The 24,405-nt window shown below is 59.1% G+C and overlaps 11 protein-coding genes across 11 annotated transcripts; 6 read left to right on the top strand and 5 right to left on the bottom strand.

Moving 5' to 3' along the window:
- Positions 1-465: 465 nt before the first annotated feature.
- On the top strand, positions 466-1,803 carry PRE5 (Proteasome endopeptidase complex). Its single transcript, XM_047986147.1, has 3 exons — positions 466-702; positions 765-876; positions 972-1,803. Exons 1-3 carry the CDS (start codon positions 665-667, stop codon positions 1,611-1,613), a joined length of 792 nt encoding a protein of 263 aa, XP_047842127.1. The 5' UTR covers positions 466-664; the 3' UTR covers positions 1,614-1,803.
- A 268-nt stretch (positions 1,804-2,071) lies between these two features.
- JDV02_004900 (uncharacterized protein) lies at positions 2,072-2,913 on the bottom strand (the record flags this gene model as incomplete). The annotated part of the gene is made up of 2 exons (XM_047986146.1): positions 2,072-2,613; positions 2,721-2,913. The coding sequence occupies 2 exons, from the start codon at positions 2,911-2,913 to the stop codon at positions 2,072-2,074; spliced, it is 735 nt and encodes a 244-aa protein (XP_047842126.1).
- A 1,693-nt stretch (positions 2,914-4,606) lies between these two features.
- On the top strand, positions 4,607-5,684 carry JDV02_004899 (uncharacterized protein; the record flags this gene model as incomplete). The annotated part of the gene is made up of 2 exons (XM_047986145.1): positions 4,607-4,776; positions 4,863-5,684. Exons 1-2 carry the CDS (start codon positions 4,702-4,704, stop codon positions 5,682-5,684), a joined length of 897 nt encoding a protein of 298 aa, XP_047842125.1. The 5' UTR covers positions 4,607-4,701.
- A 12-nt stretch (positions 5,685-5,696) lies between these two features.
- Positions 5,697-7,269, top strand: JDV02_004898 (uncharacterized protein). Its single transcript, XM_047986144.1, has one exon. It carries the CDS (start codon positions 5,741-5,743, stop codon positions 6,848-6,850), a length of 1,110 nt encoding a protein of 369 aa, XP_047842124.1. The 5' UTR covers positions 5,697-5,740; the 3' UTR covers positions 6,851-7,269.
- Positions 7,270-7,972: 703 nt separating this feature from the next.
- Positions 7,973-10,231, top strand: JDV02_004897 (uncharacterized protein). Its single transcript, XM_047986143.1, has 2 exons — positions 7,973-8,861; positions 9,041-10,231. Exons 1-2 carry the CDS (start codon positions 8,639-8,641, stop codon positions 10,006-10,008), a joined length of 1,191 nt encoding a protein of 396 aa, XP_047842123.1. The 5' UTR covers positions 7,973-8,638; the 3' UTR covers positions 10,009-10,231.
- Positions 10,232-10,303: 72 nt separating this feature from the next.
- On the bottom strand, positions 10,304-11,525 carry SEC22 (SNAP receptor). Its single transcript, XM_047986142.1, has 2 exons — positions 11,075-11,525; positions 10,304-10,934 (listed from the first exon to the last, which is right to left on the bottom strand). The coding sequence occupies exons 1-2, from the start codon at positions 11,141-11,143 to the stop codon at positions 10,353-10,355; spliced, it is 651 nt and encodes a 216-aa protein (XP_047842122.1). The 5' UTR covers positions 11,144-11,525; the 3' UTR covers positions 10,304-10,352.
- Positions 11,526-11,646: 121 nt separating this feature from the next.
- On the bottom strand, positions 11,647-13,298 carry JDV02_004895 (uncharacterized protein). The gene is made up of 3 exons (XM_047986141.1): positions 12,961-13,298; positions 12,662-12,836; positions 11,647-12,573 (listed from the first exon to the last, which is right to left on the bottom strand). The coding sequence occupies exons 1-3, from the start codon at positions 13,120-13,122 to the stop codon at positions 11,801-11,803; spliced, it is 1,110 nt and encodes a 369-aa protein (XP_047842121.1). The 5' UTR covers positions 13,123-13,298; the 3' UTR covers positions 11,647-11,800.
- A 520-nt stretch (positions 13,299-13,818) lies between these two features.
- On the bottom strand, positions 13,819-14,809 carry JDV02_004894 (uncharacterized protein; the record flags this gene model as incomplete). The annotated part of the gene is made up of 2 exons (XM_047986140.1): positions 14,356-14,809; positions 13,819-14,238 (listed from the first exon to the last, which is right to left on the bottom strand). The coding sequence occupies exons 1-2, from the start codon at positions 14,476-14,478 to the stop codon at positions 13,819-13,821; spliced, it is 543 nt and encodes a 180-aa protein (XP_047842120.1). The 5' UTR covers positions 14,479-14,809.
- A 2,845-nt stretch (positions 14,810-17,654) lies between these two features.
- Positions 17,655-18,491, bottom strand: JDV02_004893 (uncharacterized protein; the record flags this gene model as incomplete). Its single annotated transcript, XM_047986139.1, has 4 exons — positions 17,655-17,903; positions 17,959-18,210; positions 18,268-18,408; positions 18,462-18,491. The coding sequence occupies 4 exons, from the start codon at positions 18,489-18,491 to the stop codon at positions 17,655-17,657; spliced, it is 672 nt and encodes a 223-aa protein (XP_047842119.1).
- A 2,040-nt stretch (positions 18,492-20,531) lies between these two features.
- Positions 20,532-21,163, top strand: JDV02_004892 (uncharacterized protein; the record flags this gene model as incomplete). Its single annotated transcript, XM_047986138.1, has 2 exons — positions 20,532-20,970; positions 21,036-21,163. The coding sequence occupies 2 exons, from the start codon at positions 20,532-20,534 to the stop codon at positions 21,161-21,163; spliced, it is 567 nt and encodes a 188-aa protein (XP_047842118.1).
- Positions 21,164-21,218: 55 nt separating this feature from the next.
- On the top strand, positions 21,219-23,203 carry JDV02_004891 (uncharacterized protein; the record flags this gene model as incomplete). Its single annotated transcript, XM_047986137.1, has 5 exons — positions 21,219-21,381; positions 21,485-21,855; positions 21,927-21,959; positions 22,054-22,184; positions 22,282-23,203. The coding sequence occupies 5 exons, from the start codon at positions 21,219-21,221 to the stop codon at positions 23,201-23,203; spliced, it is 1,620 nt and encodes a 539-aa protein (XP_047842117.1).
- Positions 23,204-24,405: the final 1,202 nt, after the last annotated feature.

Genomic DNA, 24,405 nt, shown 5'->3' with positions numbered 1-24,405 from the left:
TTTATCTAAGCTGCAGCCAGCAGCGCCTATTTTGGGCTTCCCACCGTCGTCTCGGCAGTTGCAGTTGCCATTACGAAATTTCCCCCCGTGGGAACAACGAGTTTCTCTTTCTGGACAGGAGCGGCGGCAGATGCCCGCGGCGAGGACCCTGAAGGTGAATGTTGTATCAATTGAAGTCTGTTTGGACGCATGCTCAGGAATTGATCCGGCTTCAATGAGCCGTCACCACAGACGATACCCTCTGCCCCCCGTACTGAGCTGTGTTTGAGCTCAATTGAGCGTTGAATGATCGAGCTACCCGTCCTCTGGCGGGGTAGATAAAATGGACGATGGATCATGGCAGAATGCGCCGACGCCGGGTGACGTGCCTCGCCACCACCTGTCCGCCCTTTCTGGCAGGCGGTGTGGCGGCCCTACCGCGGCACCAGCCACTGTGGTCGTGCGCCGGTCAGACAGCGTGTTGCGGCGCCAGCCAGCCAGGCGCGGCCAAGCGCCAGCCAGCTCCAAACCGACGACGAAGCTTGGGGCTGCCTGGCCCATCCCATCATCACCGACCCGTTGCATCCCCCGGACCATCGTCGAGCTCTCCCTCTCGACCACCCCCGCCCGCACCGCCTGCAAACTCGATCCCACGCACGCCAGACAGTCCATTTGACTAGCCACCATGTTCAGAAACAACTATGATAACGATTCCGTCACATTGTACGCCCCAGCTCCTCTGCCCCTTCAAGCTCTCGCCATGTCGCTGACGCAGCTTCGCGCAGCTCGCCCCAGGGCAGAATATTCCAGATCGAGTACGCCGCCGAGGCTGTGAAGCAGGGCTCCGTCGTCGTCGGCATTGCCAGCAAAACACATGCTGTCCTGTGCGCGGTCAAGGTGCGTTCCCAATTTCTGTGTCCAGCAGCCCGGCGCGCTGCTTCATCGAACCGGGGGGGTGGTGAGACGACGCTAACCCATACCGTCATCTCCAGCGCAACGCCGAGGAGCTCTCCTCGTACCAAAAGAAGCTCTTCTCCATCGACGAACACGCCGGCATCGCCATCGCCGGCCTCACCTCCGACGCCCGCGTCCTCTCCAACTTCATGAAACAGCAGTGTCTCGGCCACCGCCTTACCTACGGCCGCGCCATGCCCATCCGCTCCCTCGTCGACATGATTGGTGAGAAGGCTCAGATCAACACCCAGGTCTACGGCAAGCGGCCCTACGGCGTCGGCCTGCTCGTGGCCGGCGTCGACGAGCGCGGCCCCCACCTGTTCGAGTTCCAGCCCTCGGGCATGACGGAGGAGATGGTCGCCTTCGCCATCGGCGCCCGCAGCCAGATGGCCCGCACCTATCTCGAGCGCAACATCGACGCCTTCGCCGACTGCTCGCGCGAGGAGCTCGTGCGGCACGGCCTCCGCGCTCTGCGGGAGAGTCTGGTGCAGGACAAGGAGCTGACGGTGGAGAACACGTCGGTCGGCCTGGTGGGCGTCGTCGAGGAGGAGGGCAAGAAGACGGTACAGCCGTTTAAGCTGTATGACGAGGTTGAGGTGAAGCAGTGGCTCGACACAGTCGGCGAGAGCCAAGGAGGCAGCGGCGAGGGCGAGGGCGAGGGCATGGACGTGGACAGTTAGAGGGTCGTAGGGGGGGCTCGAGAAAGAGCCAGGGCGTGCCAGCAAGCGACAAGGATTTGATGCGGCAGGCAACGACTACTAGATCATGTACAACTACGAGCCGCCTAGATGGCGGCGATCATGGGCGTCAACAACATGAACGTTAGAATCAGCGCTGGCTGAGCAGGACCGCTGACGACAACGTGAGAAATGTGAACATGTAGTCGTATCGATGCAAGATGTCTATGGATCTATAGGGTAACGTTATATGGGGTATATCCCAGCCACGCCCAACCCAAAGGACACCGTTCCCCTGACAAAACGCCTGACAATGAGAAGAGAATCGTCATTCCCCCGCCACGGCCCGTCATGTGATCATGGTACATTGGTCGTGAAAAGCAAGAGAAGAAAAAACAAAACATTATTTATGCAGACAGACAGGGCTCGCTCTGCTCCTCCTCTTGCAACGCATACATCTCTTACTGGTTGCCCCACTGAAGCTTAAAGGTCGCCTCGGAGACCTTGTAGTTGCGCAGAGCCGTGACGGCGTCCTCGGCCGACATGGCGGTGACGACAATGTCCTTGTTGGCCTGCTTGACGAAGCCCTGCTCGACGGCCTTGTCGAGCCACTGGACGATGCCGTCCCAGTAGCCGTCGACATTGAGGAGGCAGATGCCCTTGGTATGAATGCCGAGCTGGCTCCAGGTGATGGCCTCAAAGATCTCCTCCATGGTGCCGTACCCGCCGCTCAGGGCGACGAAGCCGGACCCGGGCCCCCCGGAGAAGACCTCCTCGGCCATGAGCTTCTTGCGCGTGTGCATGTCCTTGACGACGGTGGTGCGGCCGTACTTGGCCTGGTCGGGCACCACCTGGTTGTCCTTGTTGACCGTCTGGTAGGTGCCGTCGCGCTCGTACTTGACGAGCGCCTCGGGGATGATGCCGTGGACGGCGTCGGGGCCGTTGAGCTCGCAGAGCGTCTTGGCGACCTCGCCCATGAGGCCGACGGTGCCGCCGCCGTACACTGTAGAGACGTTTTGTCAGCCCCGATGCTCGTCGCAAGGAGACAGAGGGGAGGGGATGGGAGTTGCGCGCGCGCAGAGGAGGGGGCGCATAGGGAAGGGGGCGTACCGAGATCGATGTTGTTGGCGGCCATGACCCGGGCGAGCTGCCGCGCCATCTCCATGTGCGCGGGCGAGCCCCCGGCGCTGGCACCACAGTAGACGCAGATCTTTGTGCGAGGCGCGCCGTTGGTTGTCGTCGCCGAAGTGCCGTTTGCCACCACGCCGTTCTGCTGGCCGGCGGCGTCGCTGCTGGGAGTCATTGCGACGGTGTTGCTGTGCTTGCGTTGGCGATATGTATACTGTAGGTGTTCTCGAGTCTAAGTCCGATGCGAAGCGTGGCGAATCAACTGTCCCAGGTGTTTGTAGGTTGCGAAGATCGGTAGTTATATCACGGCGCCTCGGTAGTATATATCGATGGGTGGAGGGGCGAAGGGGGAGGACGCCGTTATCGTGGACGCTAGCTTGAATGGTGGGGAGGATGAGTAGCAGGACGTCGTCGGCCTGATCCGACGTCAAGCGGCGGCGCCTGGAACAGGCGGTGATTCAGTGCCGGTGGAGCGGGCGGGGGGCCCTTTGTCCCGGCTATGCGGGCGGGCCTGAGCGGGTGACTCAACGGATGTCCGGGGGTTGCGGGCAACGACCGACCGACACGAAGCTGGATCGGCAAGGCGACTCGCGGGTGCCTGGACGGATGGGAGCCGTCGACTCAGAATTGCGACTTTGACAATCTTTTACGAGGTGGTTTGGTTGGGTGTACGCTTCTGCAGAGCGCTTCGAGAGTTAAAAACGTTCGAAGCAAGGATGGAGTATATGTGGGCGCTGGGCTGATTATGAAGGAAAGCAAGAGTCACTTCCTTGCTGCACTGCTCACGGATCGGGGTTCGGTGCCACTTAAGTGCCTGGGCTGAGCCGGGGCGGGCGGGCGGACGGTCGGTCGGTGCAAAGGTTAGTGGAGTCGGGAGGCGACGCAACGACATCATCATCGCCGCCGCGGGGACCAGCTGGATTTGCGTTTCGGATGGCGGCTACGATTACAGCGCTGTGCTTCGTTAAAGGTTCGCGTGACGTCCCCGAGGGGAATGTTCCCGGCGCCGCCAGCTACTAAGGTATTGTTGGATGGCTGGCTGGCTGGCTGGCTTGGCTGAAGCGTGGCAACGACACCGGAGGTCAGCAGACCTTTCCGTCCCGGCATGAGACGGCGGAGCGTCTCCCGGGGGAATGCAAGTCTACCTTACCATGACCTACCTATGCAAAAGCCGCATCATCGATATGCAGGTCCGGGCATCGACGTGTGGCCTTTTGATGCAGGCGCCGGTGACGCCTGGCCGTTCCATCGGCCGGGTCAGGCATCAAATGCGCCGTCGCCGAGTGCCAGATGAAGCGGCGTGCGTCCGCGCCGGGGGGTCAGAGGACGGAGACGCAGGGCCGCCGAAAGGGGGGGGAGGGGGCCGTAGGTTGTTGGCTCCGCCGCGAATCAGCGACGAGACGCGACTGGCCTGGTATCTGCGCCTAGGTAGACTGCGTGACTTGAGGAAAAGTTGCCCGAGGAAGCCGCGTGGCCAACGCGCTGGAGCCCATGAGGACGCTGGGGCTTTGTGCGTGGTGCTGAGCTGTGCTGCTCATTCACCCGAGTTGGTTGCTGCCCCGCGATGTCCAACAGGACAGGATCGGAGTTTGTACGTCCAATGGTCACAGTGGAGGCTTGTCGCGGGCCTCAGCACTGCTGGAAGTGTCCTGCCGGGTCTATCTAATAACTCGCTGTCGTCAGTGGGGGCTCCGCCGCCGTCCACCGCGAGGACCTACCGGGTCGGGCCCACGCGCTGACGAACCCACACAGGGGGGCCACCTCGACAGCACACAGACGCAGTGGAGGCTGAGGCCCCCATCTGGCAACGTTGCCAGTGGCCACGCAGGCCTCGCGCAAATCTTCCGACCTCACAGCAAACTTCCATACCCCACAAGCAGCGAAAGCGACCAGTTCTGCTGTCTGGCGCCCCCCGAGCGACGCGACGAGCATTGTCTCGTCCTCACCCCCGCCCGCCCTCGCCATGTCTTCATCTGGCGCAGCAGCAGTGGCCCAGTCTGCCGGCCAGAATCCCCAGCAGGAACAGCAACCGCGACATGTAAGCCGAAGCGAAACGCGTCCACCTGAACCAGTGGTTGGAGGAAGGAGGGCCATGCGACTGACCATGCATTGCGCATCACGCAGGGCTTCAACTTCAACCGCCTCTTCCTCGGCGGCGCCGTCTACCTGGGCATCAACGTCCTCATCTCCTACATGACGCAAAAGGACCAAAAGGGCGTCCTCAAGACCGACCCCGCGACCGGTAAGACCATCACCGTCACGGGAAACACGGGAAGCATCCCGCCGTTCCAGTTCCGCCCCAAGGAGCTCGACGAGGGCGCCACGTACTCGCCGATCCCTCGAAAAATTGCGCCCATCTGGCCCCAGGACAGCCATGTCGACATTGTCGTGACGCTGTCGCCGTCCTTCAACCCGACGCCCATCTCCCAGACGCCCGCCGAGTACCTTGTCCTGCAGGAGAAGAACTTTGGCATGGGCAACAGCTCCGAGGCGCGCACCATTGATACCACTTTCCCTGTCCCCAAGGCCGTGCAGAACAATGGCACGCTCTGGGGTCACTTCTACATCGGCCTCACCGGCAGCGCGCTCGACCCCAAGCAGCCAGGCTATGACTCGGGCAAGGCCTACCACTTCGCCTATCCGATGACGCAGTACTTGCCCAAGAAGAAGGTTTCCAAGACGAGAAATTTGCTCGAGGCTCGCACGGAGAACGAGGAAGAGGAGCCTAAGGAGGAAGTGCCTACGGGGCCCATCATCACGAACCACTATCACCCCAATGCCAGCTTCGCCTTCGTCCCTGGCATGGGCGTCCGGGACTTTGCGCAGCTTCCCCCCGCCGTCAAGCAGTTTCTGCGCCTCGAGGCGACGGGTGCTCGCGACGGCAGCGGCCATAATGGCTGGTACTGTAGGTTATCGCCCGCTTCCCCAACAACGGCTTGGTGCTAACATGCGTCGCAGATCCTCTCGTGTTCGTCAACACATTTTGGCAGTTGACCAACCACATGACGCCCCTCAACGAAACAGTCAAGGAGCTGCCGCTGCACATCGACCTCAAGAACATGGCCTTCTGGCAGTTCCAGATCATGGCGTCGATCGAGATGAATGCCAAGGAGTCTGCCCGCCAGGCTGCCTTTGGCGCCTCGCTTCCCGGCGGCGGAGACGGCACCGAGATTGAAATGGTCAAGGAGATTTTCATCGACACCAACCCCATCCTGCTCGGCATCACGGCTTTCGTCACCGTCGCGCACCTCATCTTGGAGACGCTGGCCTTTGGCTCCGACATCGCGCACTACCGCAAGAAGAAGGACAACGTGGGCATCTCGGTCCGCTCGATCCTGGCCAACGTCTTCATGCAGACCGTCATCTTCCTGTACCTGCTCGACAACTCGCAGAACACGAGCTGGATGATTCTCGGCTCGCAGGTAGTGGGCATCGTCATCGAGTTCTGGAAAATTACGACCGTGGTCGACGTCCGCGTTCGGCCGTCGCCGCCTGGGTCCTTGCTGCCGTACCGCGTGGTGTTTGAGGATAAGCACAAGCTCACCGAGACGGAGGAGAAGACCAAGGAGTACGACGAGATTGCCTTCCGCTACATGTACATGGCGGCGGTGCCGCTCCTGATCGCCTACGGCATCTACTCGCTCGTGTACGAGTCGCACAAGTCGTGGTACTCGTTTGTCATCACCACGCTCGTGGGCTCCGTGTACACGTACGGGTTCCTCATGATGGTGCCGTCGCTGTACATCAACTACCGCCTCAAGAGCGTCGCGCACATGCCTGCGCGGGCCATGATGTACAAGTTCTTCAACACCTTCATCGACGACCTGTTTGCCTTTACCATCAAGATGCCGATCCTGCACCGGCTGGCCACGTTCCGCGACGACATCATCTTCTTCATCTACCTGTACCAGAAGTGGGCGTACAAGGTCGACTACACGCGCGTCAACGAATTTGGTCAGGGCGGCGACGACGACGAGCCCACGGCCGTGGTCAAGAAGGACAAGGAGGAGGGCGAGGCCAAGAAGCTTGCAGCCGAGGCGGTCAAGGAGACGGAGGCCAAGGCCAAGGCGACCGGCAGCGAGGCTGCCCAGAAGGCGACTAAGCGGAGGTGATGCCGGGAGTCGGCGCCATTGGGCAAACGGAGATGACGAAGGCAAAACGGGCGATATAGACGGTGTGACTTCTGTGTAGGGAGTGCAAAGCAGAAACTTACAGTATAGATAGGCAACTCGACCGTCCCGTCCCTGCTTGAGCCAAGGATGAATGACAGTGGAGAGTCAAAGTCGAAGCTTTCCGTGGCGTCAAACAGTCGTCCCAGATGCTGTAACGGATTTGTGCCGTGCCGTTTCGACTTGGTTCAGACTTGGGAGACCCGGCCTTGCCGTGCCGGTCCTGACGGCGAGGCTAGACAGTGCCGAGATGGTTTGAAACATGCCGGGATCTGCATTGATGGTGTGTCTAGCGCCTGTAGGTACGTAGCGTGGGACGGGACAGACGGGAGGATGGATGAGAGTGGAGGGAAACAGCAGCAGCAACAGCGGCAGCAGCAGCGGTAGCGGTAGCAGTGGGGGTGGCTGACGTCTGCGAGGCCGCCCAGCCCAGCCCTACCGGGGGGTCCCCAGTACCTACTAGCGGGTTTGACGGGATCGATGGAGGTCAGTCAGTCACCGGCTGGGCTGGCCGCAGCATCAAATCGTTGGGTGGATTTAGTTATGCGTGTGCCAGTTTGCATTAATGGCGTCCGCGGGCCATGCAGTGACGTCTTGCGTCTGGATTGAGACCCCTTGCCGGCTCTTTCCTTTGACCACGTGAGGCGCGTGCGTGCGTGCGCGTGCTTCTGCTCCACGGCTGGGCTGGGGGAGCTCCATCCATAGTAGTATTGTTCGCATAATCAACCCGTTTGTCAATTGATGAGCTGCGCCTTGCGCCTGCGTACGTACCTACACCCTGGCAGCAGTTTATATCTCCTCATGCTTCTCCTCCGCGGTTTCCCCCACCTTGGTTGCAGTGGGACGCAACGGGCGTGAGCACAGGGAAAACGACCTTTGACTCTGCCTCCAATCCGACTCGCTCACTCACTTCAATCACCGTCACCAACACCACCTTCAGTACGACCCTGTAGTTCCGTACGGACGGGGAAAAAAGACTGCGGTGTTGGTCGTTGCGTTCTCACATGCCCACACGCCCACCCATCATCATCATCACGTCCCCCCCGCCTTTCAACGGCCCCATTTCTTGCACGCGCGCAAGCGCTGGCTGGTGGTGGCGGCACCCACCCATTCCCCCGCGGCACGATCCGGACGGCCGCCAACACAGCTCCTCCAGCTCCTCACAGCCTCACACCGAGAGCTCCATCCATCCACTCCATCCAGTCCGCCTTGGCGCCCGCCTGCTCGTGCTGGACTGACTACCCCAGGCATAACAACGACCAAGGCGCGCTGCGTAACCAACTCATCTATGTAAAATAACCACCACCACCACCTTCTTGCCCTTATCGTCAGCAAAAGTCAGATAAAAATCCTGCCCTCTCGCCGGGCCTGCGACCTGCGCCTCGTTCGCGTTGTTCCTCATGCGCGCCCCAGGGTGGCTCCCTGCGCGCCGTCCCCGGTGGTGAGCCTTCGCCCTTGTCTCCGAAGGCTTCCCTGTTTCCTTTTCCCTTTCCATCTCCCTCGGGCGCGCGTGCAATTGTCGGTGCGAGCAACCGACTTTGCACTGGACGAACGGGACAAGGGAAATCGTGTTTCAATCCCGCCACCCGTCCTCGTTGCAGAAGGCTCTACGGATTCCAATCCCGTCATCTCCACGAAACCTCCCCGCCCCCCCATTACACACACACAGCACACACACATATACAGATACCTGATCCCCAAGCGCGCGTCTCCCCTTCGTCCCAGCCAGCAATGTGCGGCGGATTTGACTCCGTGGGGACCCTGCTGGCCGACATCGCAAACCTCCTCTCCGACGGGCTGCGCATCCTGAGCCTCGCCGACAAGCGCCACTGGGGACCCGACGAGCACGAGCAGGTGCGCGCACTGGAGCAGGCCCTCGACGAGGCCAAGAAGGACTTTCAGGAGCTGGCGCCGCTCGTCAACGGACAGTTCAACTACGAGCGCGACCGGAAGCGTGCGTATTCCCCCCCTCCCCATCCTCATCTCTTGTCCCGTACCACTGGTGCAGCAGCTAGCTACCTGTTTTGTGTTGCTGCGGGCGGGCGAGTTTTCGTCCCAGTTTACGGGGACGGCGGTCCCTCACCTAGATCTTTGCCGGTACGCTGCGAATTACTGACAATTGGACGAAAACAGACGAATCGATCGAAGAGCTCAGGGCGCTGCGCTCCCGCTTCGACGCGCACGTCTACAACCTCAAGGACTGGGGCAGGTCCGGCGGGCCCATCAACCCCGTGTGGGTGCGCGACACGCACGCCCTGCAGAGGGACCTGCACCGCGCGCAGCGCCGCGCCGCGAGACGCATCTTTACATCGGACCAGGAGTCGTCGAGACGCTGCCTCGGCGCCTTTCTGGTCCACAGGGTGCAGCGACGCACTACGACATACCCGGCGGCAGGGAGCAATAGACCAAGGAGAGGTGGGAGCGGCAGCGGCAGTAGCAGCAGCAGCGGCGGCGGCAAGGCGACCACCTTGTTGGTAACAGCGACGCCGACGACAAGGGACTCGGCCGATTCGCAGACGTTACAGCTGGAGGAACTCGCCATGTGCGCGCGGGTCGGCGGCTTCGAGCGCTTCGGCGAGGACGACGTGGCTTTCATATGCGACTTTTGCGACGGGCACCTGGTGTGGGAGGATCTAGAGAGCGTGCCCACGTCGCGGGCCGCCAGCGGCGGCTGCTCTTCACCCGTGACACGTTCCTCGACGACGACGACGACGATAGATACGAGCAACACTACCAACAATAACAACAACAACCACCTTCACAACCAGAGCTGGGAGGCCGCCGGCGTGACCATGTCCGGGGGCCATGTCAAGCCCGTCGTCTACCCGCCGCTGGCGGTGGCGAACCACGCGCCGCCGTCGACGCCCGGCGACTGGCTGGCCCGCGTGCTGTGCCCGTACTGCGAGGAGGAGGCGCGGCGGCCGCAGCACGAGGACGATGACGGGGACGCCTTCAAGCCCGACGACTACGAGTTCGACGACGTGGCGGCCCTGCAGGAGCATCTGGAGTGGCAGCACCCCGTGCCGGGGGGGCTGTCCGCGGCGGGGGCGGGGGCGGCGACGGCATCGATACCCTCGGCGAGCTCTTGTTTGATCATGTGAGAGGAGAGCCAGGCCGGTCTTTTTTTGTCTTTCCGTTGTTTTTTTTTCCGGGCAACACACACAAGAGGAATGGAGTTTTGGGAGTCGACAAGGGGTAAAAAGACGTATTAACGACATGACGACGCTTTCATTAGCAAAGACCCATCCATCCATGCCTGCAACACAGAGGCACCACTACCCTAGTATAGTCACATATTGTACATAGACCACCGCCAAGAGACGCCCGCTTGCCGTCTCGCATGCTCTGCTGCCCGTCCGTTTCCTCGGTTCGAGCTCAAGCCCACTGCGCCCTTTGCTTTATCCTTTTGTCCACCCCGTCCAAGCCCTTGGGGCTGGCCTCCAGCCTAAAAGAAGCGCATGTAGATGAAGAGCAGGACGAAGAGGCCGAGGCCGGCAAAGGGCCCGTACTGCTTGAGCAGCAGCTCCCAGTTGATGCGCACGGCGGCCCTGCGGTACTTTTTGCTGTCGTCGCGGAGGCGGCTGCTCATCTCGCCCATCTTCTCGAGGGAGTCGCCGCGGTAGAGCAGGTCCTCGATGTTCTTGGTCATGACCTTTGTGACGTCGCGGAGCTCGTCGTTGAGCTTGTCGAGGTTCTGAGCGGCGCGGGCGTCGGCGTACGTGGTGCGCGTCTTGGCGATGAAGCCGTCGAACTCCATGAAGGCGTAGGGCCGGAGCTGGGGGCTGTGCACCTGCTGCGCGGGGTGGGTGGTGAGGAACTCGCGCGCGAGGTCGGCGAGGTAGGTGAAGGCGAGCTTGCGCGGGTACGAGCGCTCGCAGATGGCGAGGAAGACGACGTCGGTGTCGACGAGGTAGTGGATCGCGTGGCTGCCCGTCTCGATGGAGGCCTGGGGCTCCGAGTTGCGCGTGAGCTTGCGCAGGACTTGCTTGGTCTGCTGCTTGACCTCCTTGAGGGCGGCGCCGTCGGACTGCGTGCGGGACGGAAGAAGCGATGGTCAGTAGGTTTTCACTCACGCGCGGAGAAACGAGAAGGGAGTAGACGTCCCCGGCTCGCTGTCCTTTGTTGCATAGCCGGAAGAGGAGAGAAGGGGGGGAGGCAAGCTCTCACCTGCTCGTCGTCGACCGAGGCGCAGAGCATGAGCCCATCCAGCCGGGATATTTGCGTCGACCGAATCATCTTGACCGGTGGGGGGGGGGCTGTGAGAGAGATACCGTCCTTGACAGAAGGTGGCGTAGACGAGGGGCAAGGAGAAGAAGGGTGACACCGGCGGCAACGGGTATGTAGTATGAAGAAGGGCCGGAAGCCCAAGCCCTGGCAACAACGTGTCAAGAACGAACACGGTGCCCGCGGCAGCCTAGTTTTCTCGAAGGGCAAGGCGTCAGGGGCGGCCTTTTTCTGTTGGATGAAGGGGATACGTCGCTCGTTCGCAGGAGCCGTCGCGATGCTGCGTCGGGGTTTTGCGGGGGGCGGCGTGTGATTTGTCGTCGTGTCGGGGCGGCGACTGTTTGGACGGTCGGTCGGTCGGTGGGCTGGGGGCGGAGTTGGGGCGGGATCGAGGTTCGAGGCGACGTGGTGTTGAAGATGCGACGGCGCACGCAACGGGTGGCTGCTGGCCCACTTGCTAATTAGGGAGCAAACACGCACCATTAGCTCTGGCCGGCTCCAGCTCTAAATTCGTTCGTGCCAGTGTCCTTCTCCCTCTAACGTATAAAGTAGACTACCCTGCGTCGCGTAACGGCATCCAAATGTGCAAGATATACTACAAAATATAGAGCAATCACGTTCATACGGTTGCGCGTCCTTTGTTGTCGTTTGTATTGCTGTACTACGACGTCAGATTTCGTCCTCTTCGTCGTCAAAGTCGTCCATGTCCTCCCTGCCCATGTCGTACAATATTCGCCCGCCCTCGCCCGCGCCGATTTCCGTCTGCGCGTCAAAGTACGGCAGCACGATGCCCTCCCTGTCCTTGCGCTGCTTCTCCGTGAGGCCGAGGTTGAAGGTGCTCTCCGGCTCTTCCTGTTCGCCGTCCCCGCCCGCGCCGCCACCACCCGCCGCCGCCGCCGTGGGCTTCGCAAATATGTGGTGATCGGTCAGTAGGGAGATCTTACCCGGCGGGCGTCCGACAGCGGCGGCAGCAGTGGCGGATGATGAGGCGTTGGCGGCAGGGGGTTGCAGGATGAATTTCTCGGCGACGGTTCTCCCGCTGCGTCGCCGCAGCTCCATGTCGATGACGACGCCGCCGCTGTGGCTGCCATCCTCGCCCGCCCTGCTGCTGCTGCCCCGCGGCCGCAGCCCGACAATGACGCCCTCGCGGCCCTCCTTGAGCCCCCACTCGGGCTCCTGCAGCGCGCGGTCGCGGGCGCCCTGCCGGTCGACCTCCTGGCGCAGGCTCGAGACGCGCAGGACGGCGGTGGCGAGGTGGCTCAGGACCGTGAACGGGTGCGGCTCGTACTCGTTGAACGTCCTGGGCAGGATGACGGGCACGTCGTCGTGGTACACGGCGACGACGGCGACGGTGGGCGTGATGATGCTGGACAGGAAGGCGGCCAGGGACCCTGCGTCGGCGGACGCGAGGTTGTTGATGGAGTCGATGACGATGACGGCTCCTGTGCGCAGCAGCAAGCAGCAAAGAGTCAGATGACGTGAACACCGTCGATAGGAAAGAAAGGAAGCAAGTGGTTATAAGGCGCTTACGCTGCTGTGACGGCTTCTTCGCCCTTGTCTGCGCCGGATCAAACGCCGGGACATGAGCCTGCAGCTCGCGCCTGACGGCCGCGAGGTCCCGCCCAGCGGCCTTGACGAGCACATCCGCGCCGCGGGGTTTCCTCAGCGTGGCAAACGACAGGAAGACGACTTTGGTCTTGGAGATCTGTTACAAAGAGCGCTGGTCAGACTCCATTGGTTTCTCATTCCTCATCATCAGGCACCAGCCGGTGTATGTGTATACTGTATTCTTTCCGCAGACGGGGAGGGGGGCTTTGTCCCAAGGTTACCTTGGCGCGCGCGATGAACTCGGCGACGAGCGGGCCCGCGGGCTGCTCCAGACTGTCGAGCACGAGCGTCAGCGGGCTGGCGGCGGTGTCGCGCAGGTTGAGGAGCTTTTGCAGCAGTAACAGGCTGTGCGAGCGGGTGTGGACGCTCGAGACGGACGCCATGGCAGTGGCCGCGGCAGCAAGCAACAAGCAGCAGCAGCAGCGTCCGTCGTCTCGGCTGGGCGATTTTGCGCGCGCGGCCCTGATACTCTTTTTGGTTTTGAAAATTTCCTGCTTTCGTATCTGCGTGTTGCGTGGCGCTGCGGGCGTGAAGCCGACGTTGGATGGAGGAATTTCAGTGAGGCAAAGCCGTAGTTTGCGAGTATGAAGTCAAAAGTTGAGGTGCCGCCCCACAATATCTTCCCGGCACTGATGAGGCATCTGATCTAGCAGCCGTCGAAATGCTTTGACCAATCTACACGTCTACGAAGTACTTTGACACGAAATATGCTAAGGGGATATTCGAGTGAATCGTCAAGCTTAGTATTTTCGGGTGGTACAATTCTCGGCCATCTTCCCTTCTGCGACTCTCGCAATTGCTGCTTTCGCCTCGTTGTCATACCGTCCACACCATTTCAGTTGTTGCCTGCCTCATCTTGGGGGTATATTGGTCCAAAAAACGCCATTCTCTTAATCAGCTGCTCGGGGGCAACTCCAAGCCAGATCCAGGTTTCTCCGTGTACCGACAAAGTCCAATGTTGCGTCGTGACGCCGTGACGCATCTTGCCTTGGGGAACTGTTAAGCTATGCCATCGAGCTCATTGTGAGAGCCATGGGCCAACCTACCGCTGAAACAACAGAGGCAGGCGATTGTGGCCGCTAGGGTGCAACAGTGCCGCTTCCGCTCCCGCGCGAGCCCCCCCTCGTCCACGAGGTGCTGCCTTCGCACGACGGTGACGGTGGCGGCGCGACACCCCAGTCGTCCTCGAACTTGGCGGCCAGGTGGGCATCAAAGGCGCCGGCCTTTCTCTGCGCGTGCGCGGTCCAGGCGTCCTCGAGCCAGCCGGCCTCGTGCTTACCCTCGGCGAGGTTCTCTGTGTACGTGGCGCACGCGTGGCGGAAGCCCATGTCGCTGGTGAGCGCGGCGACGGTGAGCTGCGTCATGCCTGACTCCTCTGCCTTTGAGGTTGCCCCGGCCTGCTCCTTGACGGGATGCGCGGCGGGGGGGAACAAGGCCGTGATCTCGGCCCACTCCTCGTCGGTGAGGACGTCGCGCGCCGTTGGGTTGGTGAATATTTTCTGCGAGGGGGGGACGGTGAGCTGCGGCGCTAGGGATAGGTGGAGGAAGCTCGTATGGGAGAGACAGAGACACAGAGAGGCAGACAGAGTGTGTGTACATGGGGGAGAGAGGCGTACGTAGAGATCTGCCGTCGCCAGGACGGACTTGGGGTGGGTGAGGAGCTTCGTGATGGCCTTGGCCGACTTTGTGTTGTTGGCCTTGGCCTTGGCGGGCGCGCGTTTCGTCAAACGCGGGGGCATGTCTGTTGCCTGGTATGATGATGTCGCACGATCATGAGGTCCTGTGAGACGGAAGTCGTGGTCTGAGTCCGGCTCAAGTATTGCGTTGTATGGGCTGAAATTGGATGCAGGAAATCATATTTCGGTGTGAAGGCTGATGCGAGGTGAGCGAGTGGTGCCGCGGGATAAGACGTGAAACTGCGCCCCCGCGCGATGGGCTGTCATGAGGCGTAGGGCTTGGTTTGATGTATCAACTTATCACATTGACTGGGGTGAGCTTCTCGTCGTTGGCGATGACTTTGGTGTTGTCGTTGTTGTTGGTAGTGGTCTTTGAAGGATGGCTCGACTGGCCCTTGCAGGCTGATGAAGGTGGGGGTCTCGCGAGAGAGCTATTTAACGGCATCGTAAGCGGCATCGTAGGCGGCATATAGAAGATAGAATAGCCTCTAGACCGTATTAAGTATATATTTTAGGCGTTAAGTATCGCTATAGCGGAGCTACTTACGTTAGACCCTATTTTTAATGCTATTAATAAAACGCTTAAGGGGCATAGATTAACCTAAGATAGTTCATCGTTCGCAAATTAAGAATAGCTAAAGTATTTTAAAGAAGAAAGTAAATTAGGTAGTTTTAGGGACTTAGGTCTAATATACCTTCGTATATATAGATAGCCTGTCGAGGGCGACGTAAACTATATTAACGGTACTTATTATATAGTAGCTTATGTAAGACATATAGACTAGATTAGGTTCGCTCTACTATAGACTATAGAATAGAAGATAAGCTTTATTATACCCTTATATCTAAAGGTAGTAATACTATCTCGTATATATATAGTAACGTTAGGTTCGTTCGGCAAGCCTCATTCGGTCATCCAAATAATATATACGCACTAAAGTATACTGTACTTAGAAACGTATATTACGTACAGGAATAACTCGATCATCGAGCTTAGAGTAACACTGATTGCAATAGCAGTCGCTGACGCACGACTACGTCACGATTAGTCACACCATGAGCGCTCATAGTCGTAACGATTCGAAAGTCAGGGGCCGATTATAACCTCGCTTGTTAACGCGATACCACTAAGAGAAACTAAAAGACGCTTCAACGAAACCACCAGCACGCTATTGTACATCTCACATAAGAATCTTCATGTCAGACAAAAAAGCATGGATTCGTTCGCAAATCGCCCCGACCCCGGAGGCACTTAGGGCCGGGGATGGTTGTCATGTCCAAGAGGGCAATGCTCTCAACGCATACCTTGACGGCGAGCTCACGGCTCAGGAAGCTGCCACGGCAATCACAAGACCCGTTCTTAACGGAGACGATCCTTTAGACTCGCGTTATCGCCTTATGGGCTTGCTGTGCGAGGCTTTGGTGGAGTTACGCGGCTATCGCACGAGGATGCTTGATCTATTGGAGGCTATATCCAAGTTGCCGCCGGCACCGCAAATCGACTGGAGTCAACTCCCCGACTTCGGGCACATGTGGAGCGATTTGTACCGTCTGCACTTCCATGGGCGGAATGATTGGGATACCAGCCAACACCCTCTTCCCGAGGACCAAATAACTCAGCTTCGTCAACATTATGCCGCTGTCGCCAGGGCGGAAGCGGAAATGTGTCTGCGCGGGCTCGGAGGTGTGTCCGTCAGTTGGGGCTATAAGACGCTGAATCTGATCTGCTCCGGGCGCCCAGGTGTGGAGGTATTCCTGAGCTCAATGTATGAGTGGCTTGTCATTGCAGGACGAAAGCTTAAGCAGGACGCAGAAGCGGACACGGTGTGCAAATACGGCAAACAGTACAGCGTGGAAGCCTCTATTTCCGAACATTGGGAAACTTGGAAACGCTCATTTCCCGAGACCAGTGAGGACAGAGAAAGCCTTTCTCCGGAAGCTAGACAGATTGCGGCTCAATGTTACCGCGTGATGCGGGAACTTTAATGTCATAGACTTAGCCTTTAGTGGCAACTTTACCTCACCAACCGACAATTAACAGGATCACGACGACCATATAACTACACAGCTAACTCTGGGGGAAGTTTCGTCGAGTCTTTCAATCTTGCAACCAGAACATGATAGAGGTCCACCACTATGAGAGCCGGGCTCAACTTTTCACCCCGCCTGCAAACAAGGATATATAAAGGGCCTGCGTATTGGCATCCCCGAGACGGCCTACCAATTGTTTGAAGAGATGGGCGGCACCTTCCAGAAAGTTTCGGGTCGGAAGGGTACCTTCCAAGTTGTTTATCAGGCGGAGATCGAGCCCCGTCGCTAAGGCGAGCACGGCGAGCACCCCATTTCTGTTGAAGACACGGGCGAAAATACCCGCAATGAACATTGCAACGGCAGGTCAAACGACAAGAGCCTCCGCCTCAACACCGACATCCTCACCAACGCAGAATACAAGAGCGGTTTCCTTAGCGCGATGATCACACATCTAAATGCCTGAAATTCAGGAGCCCGTGCCATCCGGGGACGTTTTCGAGTTCCAATATAGACAGTGGCCCGCCAACAGAGCCCGAAGCATCGGGATAGGAGCTATTTATTAGACATATTTCTTGTTGGGACCCACAGAGGGGTCACGTGGGGTGGCTTCCTCAAAAGCCCACCACAGCATGTACGATTAGCCTAGCCTAGCCTCTCCATCATCACATTGCACATACAGACGAGCTGTTTGATCTGTGCTGTGAGCCCTGTGTCACGTCTCTCTCGCTTTCTCTCGATACACGCAAGACCTCACATTTCTCCTTGTGCTTGATCCAGTTCTGGTCCTTGGGGTGGCGGGCCCTACACGCACGGTTAAACAGGCGTTAGGTCGATACGACACGCACAAGAGGTGATTACGCTATCATGTTGCCGCTCACTCTCCTCACTTCCTGTCGTCTATTGCTCCTATTGTATGCATAAAGGACCAAATTGATTCACCTCTGTCAAGCTCAAAGGTTAAAAGGAGCTTCAGGGAGTCTAGTTGCTAACTGTCTGCAATTTGTCGATAACCTGCAACCAGCCCACCTTGTCCAGGTTGCAATTTCAGCGGGTACGGTTATAACAACCCGTTTTATTGTTTTATAGCAAAGCAAACCTCGCCCCCCCGCCCCCCCCCCCACGGATCCCCCTTCCTGATGGGTGGCTGAAGGCCGAACCTCTGATAATCGTCTCGCTTAATCCCGCCGGGACCAGCCCGAGGTAAAGTCTTACTTAGAAAGCAGCTGCATCAGCAGCGCGAGCCCCCTTTTCAATATATCACTGAAGTTGACGCCTCCAACGACGTTGTCCATAACTGTCGTCGTTTTCCCGACCAGTCGGTTGAGGTCTACGGTGCCCAGAAGCGCTCCCAAGGCGTCAAGAGCCTGCTTTGCCAGGTTGTTTAAATCTGCATTATCCGCAAAGCCACGCAGCATCTGAAGAGCGACAGTTCCAAGAGATGTGAGATCCATGAGGTCCTGATAACCCTTAGTTAGGTCACAATTGGAGCTAACTGTTTTAGACATCACCTACTCTGCTAAAAACGGCCGATAAAATGGTACGGTGTGTGCCGAGAGAGCGCGTCGGCAATATTCCGTTGCTGCTGCTCGAATTAGCTGGACTTCCAAGCCATGTCTTGAAAACTTTGTTGAGGTCATGGCTGTCAACAAAGGCGCGTAGCATTCCGAGTCCGTCGCGGGCGACGTCGTTGAGGTTGAGCTTGCTGGTAGCATTTCTTAGGAGCGATATAGCATCATGGATGACAGCATCGACATCTGCGTCCCCCTGGTACATATTGCCAGTCAGCGGGTGCATTCCCAAACATGAGGAAACCGGACATACGTTCTCAAGGCGGCCCTTAGCAGTCTGAAGTACTCTGATTGTTCCGGTGCGAGCGGCCTGCATTGCTTCTTCGTTGCCTCCAGTCATGTTGGCCAGAAGCTCGTCCCAGCGGCTTTTGAATTTGCCGAGAGCGGCAGTGCCCTAGATCCCGTGTTAGCGGGAGTTTTATGTACCCATGCGTCTAGTTGCCCTACGAATTCGGCGGCGTCCTGAATCTTCGGCATTGCATGGTCGGCAACGCGCGCAGGTGTGGTGTCGCTCCAAGATCCAGCTGCCAGTTTGAGCACCTCGTTCCCAGTTGAGGCCCTAGTTGTGCCTATACACTTTAGTTACCATCTACAGTCGGTAGACTATCCGTACTTTCTCTTACCATCATTGACAACAGCCAGACAGCCTACGCAAGCAACCCAGGTACCAAGGTAGGCTGGGAGAGCCAAAATTCGGTTCAACTTCATTGTTAGAGACAGGTTATAAAGACTGCAAAAGCCCAGAGGATGAGAAATAATGGATGTGTCCAAGCGTCGATGCTAGAGCGAGTACTTAGCAGTGACAGAGCGTAGCAGGAAGAGTCCAAGCAGAACAAGTATGAGCAAGTGCAACTTATATGCCGCCTTCCTCCTCATGAGGCGTGGATGCTTACCTTGTAGTCTGGTAATTTAATTGCTGTTGCGAATATGCGTTGTCCACGCCCTTGACACCAGTTTCTCACTGAAGCAAGCAATCACGGAGGCGCCAGATTCCGGTCTACTGTTTGAGTCCAAAACATCGCCCTTCAGGACCCGTCACCTCTCACAATGCTCACCTCGAATGATATAGCCAGTTGAGGTGATCGCGCCGATGGTCTAAATCTATGCGTAACTCATTGTGTAGTATAGCAAGACACCCGCGACATTGCATCACTCCCTTGCACAACCAGTCTATGTTGCACATTAAACTGCAAATTAAGGGTTGAAGGTCTTATGCACACGGGGCCCTTTCGATTTCCGATTGTGTCGGATGAGCCGGACTGCCGGCGTGATACGAGGGTGCAGGCACAGGACGAAGACAAGCGCCACAGAATCGTCCGGCTCACGGATGATGGCGATTTCCTCGTGCCGGAATGTACAAGTCGCGTACCAGGTCGCTTGATGTCGAGCCACACATTTTCGCATTCAGAAGCAGATGGAGTTATGATCGCCCGCAAAAGGATTAGGAAAGCACACTTGGCTAAGCAGCTCCTGCAAACTCGGGTAGTCTCGAGTACAGTAAACAGTAAGTATCATAGCTGCATAGACGACCATGGTCGCAGATAAAAAGATTGACCTTGTGACTTCCAGTTCCAGCGTGTTTAGGCAGGGCTAGTATATTGGTAGGAGACCGATACCAACGTTAGGGATCAGTAATCGGTCGAGAAGCGTTTCATATTAAAAAGACGTTTGTACTATACTGTACAGTACCCATCATAACATGGACAAGTAAGTAGCTGAGCGACTGTAACGGGTTTGAACAGCCCAAGTTGCACGCCTGGATCCAGATGGCTGCCTTGGTTGTCTAGTTAATAGCACTATGAGCGGCGTTATGTACGGGTACGGCGAGGGTAGAACACAAGTAGATTGTCTATGCGGCCAGCCTTTTCTCCAGTCTCTGTGCGAACAGTACTCCGTACTACTAACTCTATAACAATTGCTGTATTATCCGCTCGGCGGCAGTTTAGCCGCCTTGGCTAACTTTACCCGAATGCCCAAGCCCCCTCGCCATCCCGCAAGCACCCCCGTCTCCCGTCTCCCCCACAGCAAGCTAGCCCACGGCGGCAAGTGACAAGAAGCTCCACGAGACGGTGGCGCCGTCTCCATCGCTCCCATCATCAGCAACAGCGATAGCGGCGATGCTCTGCGGCATGGACGTCCGGCTGCGGAGCCCAGACGCGACGACGCCGCCCAGGCGGCATTTGCATTTGAATTGCTACCTGCGCGAGGCCCGCCGCTGCTCAAACGCCGCGTTGCTGCTGCTTTATTTGGCGTGCAACGCAGCCCCCTCTGCCGCCAACGTTTTGACGCTCAAGGTATACGGTACAGTATACCTATCTTTGAATCGTCGTGACTCGTCAGTGTGGCGTGTAAGTGGCCTGCGCTCGTACCGTCAAACAACTCGACTCGGCTTACACGGCCCTTCCCCGGTGCGTGCAGTCTGGTACGAGGCATCACCACATTGGAGTCCATTGTCACATCGGACCAGCGCCTATTCACTGCAACCACCATCCATCATCACTCCCACCTCCCGTCACCATGGCCAGCACCACCACCTCATCCACAAACAACAGCAACAACGCCGCCCCCCTGAACCTCGGCTACAATGGCGGCGCCGCCCACCCCTTCTCGCGCGTGCCGCTCTCCGGCCGGTCCTCGGTGCAGGAGCTGCTCATCACGCTGCTCGACCCGCTGACGCCCTTCTTCTCGCCGTGCCGCGCCCGCGTCCGCTGCCCCGGCGCCACCGCCGTGCGCTTCGACGCCGCCGCCGCCGAGCTCGAGGGCTTCGCGCGCCCGCTCTGGGGGCTCGCCTCCCTGCTTGCTGGCGGCGGCCACTACCACGACGCAAGGCCCGGCGGCGGCGGCGGCACCGAGGCATGGCTCGCCGGGCTCAAGGCCGGGACCGACCCGGAGAGCCCCGAGTTCTGGGGCTTCCCCCGCGACAACGACCAGCGCATGGTCGAGATGTGTCCGTTGGGTGAGCAAAGGGGGACAACCCACCTCTATACTAAACCTTGACTCTCATTACTTACTCGACTGCAGGATATACCCTCGCCGTCGCCCCTGTGTTCTGGGAGTCCCTCTCCCCGAAAGAGCGCGCCAACGTCGAGACGTGGCTCGGCAACTCCATCAACGAAAAGAAGCACGTCCACCCTGTTCTCCGATGCTAACTGTCCCGCTGTCATTGGCATGAAGACACATTTGACTGACTTTCCCGCCCACAGCATGCCCAACACCAACTGGCTCTGGTTCCGCGTCTTCGCCAACCTCGGCCTCAAGCGCAACGGCGGCCGCTACTCTCAGGAGCGGCTCGACCGCGACATTGAGCACCTCGACACGTTTTACCGCGGCGACGGCTGGTCCAACGACGGGCCCGAGGGCATCCACCGTACGTTTTCTATCTCTCTCTCCCCCCCTACCTACCTACTTCCCGCGCTTTCTTCTCCCTCTTATACGGAACGTTCCTCGAATACTCATGCCCCCCTGCGCAGAGATGGACTACTACTCGTCCAGCTTCGCCATCCAGACCCTGCAGCTGCTCTACGCCACCATCGGCGGAGCCGACGACCCAGCCCGCGCGGCCGAGTTCAAGCGGCGCGCGCAAATGGCCGCGCTGGACCTGGTGCACTACTACGACGACGAGGGCCGCGCCATCCCCTTTGGCCGCAGCGTCGGGTACCGCTTCGCCATGGTGGCCTTTTGGAGCACCCTCGCCTACGCCGACGTCGAGCTGCCCGCGCCCCTGACCTGGGGCATGGTCAAGGGCATCGTCCTGCGCAACCTGCGCTGGTGGCAGACGCAGACGGACATGTGGACGTCGAGCGGCACCCTGTCGCTTGGATACTTGTATCCAAACATGTATGTAAGTGGAACAAAACATGCCAGAGAAAATCTTCTGTGTTGGGTGGAATTTCAGGAGCTGACGCGCGGCAGTTGACGGAAAACTACAACAGTCCAGGTAGCCCGGTGAGTTTATCCAGAACAGGGCGAGAAGAGGGTGTGTGTGTGTGTGTGTGTCTCCCCCATCTCAGGCTAATACCGTCCGCGCCCACGCCCGCAGTACTGGGCATGCATAGCCTTCATCTGCCTTGCCGTGCCCGAGAGCCACCCGTTCTGGACATCCAAGGAAGAGCTACACAGTAGCGCGTTTCCTCCCGTCAAGGCCCTGAAGCACCCCGGACACATTACGAGGTGAGCGAGCGAGCGCTCCCATCACATACAGTTGTCTTTTTTGTTTTGCCACCAATCACAAGTTTCTCCGACTGACGTGGGTGTCCCCGACGTGAAGCTATCGCGGCGGCCACTGCATGCTCCTGTCGTCGGGCCAGGCCTGCGGCTACCCGATGAAGGCCTCGCACGCCAAGTACGGCGGCTTCGCCTACAGCAGCGCCTTTGGCTACTCGGTGCCGCCGGGCCTACTGTCGCTCGAGCAGCACGCGCTCGCCTCGCAGCTCGGCCTGTCGGACGACGGCGGGGACCACTGGCGCGCGCGGCGCCTCTCCGAGTATGCAGGGCTCGAACATCGCGGCGGCGGCGGCGGCGGCGGCGGCCATGAACGTGGACATGACGACGAACCCGTGCTAGTGTCCGTATGGCGTCCCTATGCCGACGTACGCGTCACGACGACGCTCGTCCCGCCGACCGAGCGGGCGCCCAACTGGCACCTGCGCGTCCACAGGATCGACAACGGCGGCGCCCGCGCGCTCATGACGGCCGACGGCTCGTTTGCCGTTTGCAACGTCGACTCGCGCACCGGGCGGTACCTCGAGCCGTATGACCGGGAGAGGTGCGAGGGGACGTCGCCCATGATTATCGGCAACTACGACGTCAACACGCCGGCGGGCTGGGCGGAGGGCGCGGAGGGCGCGTTCGCCGTCTCCAACAAGGCCGGCGCCGTGGGCATCAAGGCCCTGGAACCGTCACCGTCACCGTCACCGTCTTCGCCGTCTGTGTTGCCGCGGCGGCGCGCCATGCTCGTCAACGCGGACCCCAACTCCAACCTCGTGGACAGCCGCACGACGATTCCGACGCTGCAGCACACCATCGCCGCGGGCCAGACGGTCTGGTACGTGTCCGCGATATATGCCAAGCCCGGCGGCGCCGGCGTGCCCAAGGAGACGTATCTGGACGGGTGGGATGCACCGCCGAGCGTGCCAAAGTGGCTAGAGTCCGAGATGGCTCGCGATGGGGCATGGCATGGAGCTAGGTAGACAACAGACTATGTTTGGTTCGAAGTACTTCGTAGACATGTCCGCACATGCGAGGAGCCACGGAGGTGGGAGGCAGTTACCGTCTGCCGGATGTTTTACTTCTTGATTGTACAGGAGTAGCATCGTTCTGGAGCACCTAGCCACGTGGTGATGACCTCATACGCATCGTACTATGCTTTGTACGTCTTCTTGTTGTTGCATGGCCATGGAGCAAACACTCGCACCCGGCATGGTACTTTGTATTTGCCCCAAGCATCATGGCTTGTTAGGTCGTTCATTTCACTCCACGAGGTGCTGCAGTATAGCAAACCGCACCGTATCGTGGCAGCAGAGGTGCGCAACCATGAGCGATGCGAGCGAAGCCATGCCCATCGGCATTTGACATGTTTGAATAGCCCCCAGACAGGGGTCGGGGAGTGTGGAGCGGCGTTTGCTCCTTCATCCCCACGAGCAAAGCCGCCCGCTGCTTTGCCAAAAGCGCAAACCATCCTTGCATGCCATCACGAGGGGGGTGTCCCTTCGGCCGCATCGCTCTGGCGCCCTGTCAGCACCATGGACACATGTACTAGCCGCAGACGATCGCTCTCCGCACCGGCAAGCAATCACCGGGGGAAGAGGGGGGACCTTGCCTCATTCCCCCGCGTTTTTTGGCAAATGGGTGCAGTGGCCCCGACGGCTGATTTGCAAAGAGTGAGAGAGCGGAGCCGAGCGGGCGGACGCTTTGGCTTTTCCCCACGCCGCCGCCCTTTTTTTCTTCGCTGGGGCCAGAAGCCGCCGCCGCCGCCGCCGCCACGACGACGACAAACGACAGCGGCTGCCAAGCCGGCTCTGGGGGAGGGGCTTGGGCTTGTTTGAGGGTTCAAAGGCGGAGAGAGACGCATCCCTGAGCCCGCATGCTTCAGGGATGCTTTGCTTGGCCTCCCCACCCCTCATTCGTGGGATTCGGGTTTCCACCAACAGCCACTGCCATACTGGGCCGCGGTGATCATCAGTTCGTTCGGTGCGTGCGTGCCCCCCAATCCACCACCCTGGGGGAGGAGGAGGAGGAGTGGAGGGGGCAGGAGGACAAGTACAGATGGCGGCTGTCGCTCGGTTCGCAACCTTGCATGCATGGGCATGATATGGGCGTGATTGATGGGAAAAAAGCCCGACGACGATGTTCCTGTTTCGATCGAGCAAGGGGGGCTGAAGAACAACGATGC

Source organism: Purpureocillium takamizusanense, chromosome 4, assembly GCF_022605165.1.
Source record: "Purpureocillium takamizusanense chromosome 4, complete sequence".
Classification (NCBI taxonomy): Eukaryota; Fungi; Ascomycota; class Sordariomycetes; order Hypocreales; family Ophiocordycipitaceae; genus Purpureocillium; species Purpureocillium takamizusanense.
The sequence above is the reverse complement of the archived record's forward strand: the minus strand, read 5'-3'. Positions and strand labels throughout refer to the sequence as shown.

Bases quoted from the DNA above. Each gene is read 5' to 3' on its own strand.
- JDV02_004895 (XM_047986141.1), bottom strand. From the start codon at position 13,122: ATGGCGTCCGTCTCGAGCGTCCACACCCGCTCGCACAGCCTGTTACTG. The intron at 12,837-12,960 runs GTAACCTTGGGA...TCTTTGTAACAG, and splicing joins AGTTCATCGCGCGCGCCAAG to ATCTCCAAGACCAAAGTCGT. The intron at 12,574-12,661 runs GTAAGCGCCTTA...TGCTGCGCACAG, and splicing joins GAAGAAGCCGTCACAGCAGC to GAGCCGTCATCGTCATCGAC.
- PRE5 (XM_047986147.1), top strand. From the start codon at position 665: ATGTTCAGAAACAACTATGATAACGATTCCGTCACATT. The intron at 703-764 runs GTACGCCCCAGC...AGCTTCGCGCAG, and splicing joins GATAACGATTCCGTCACATT to CTCGCCCCAGGGCAGAATAT. The intron at 877-971 runs GTGCGTTCCCAA...CGTCATCTCCAG, and splicing joins CTGTCCTGTGCGCGGTCAAG to CGCAACGCCGAGGAGCTCTC.
- SEC22 (XM_047986142.1), bottom strand. From the start codon at position 11,143: ATGATTCGGTCGACGCAAATATCCCGGCTGGATGGGCTCATGCTCTGC. The intron at 10,935-11,074 runs GTGAGAGCTTGC...TCCCGCACGCAG, and splicing joins CCTCGGTCGACGACGAGCAG to TCCGACGGCGCCGCCCTCAA.
- JDV02_004898 (XM_047986144.1), top strand. From the start codon at position 5,741: ATGACGCCCCTCAACGAAACAGTCAAGGAGCTGCCGCTGCACATCGAC.
- JDV02_004897 (XM_047986143.1), top strand. From the start codon at position 8,639: ATGTGCGGCGGATTTGACTCCGTGGGGACCCTGCTGGCCGACATCGCA. The intron at 8,862-9,040 runs GTGCGTATTCCC...GGACGAAAACAG, and splicing joins CTACGAGCGCGACCGGAAGC to ACGAATCGATCGAAGAGCTC.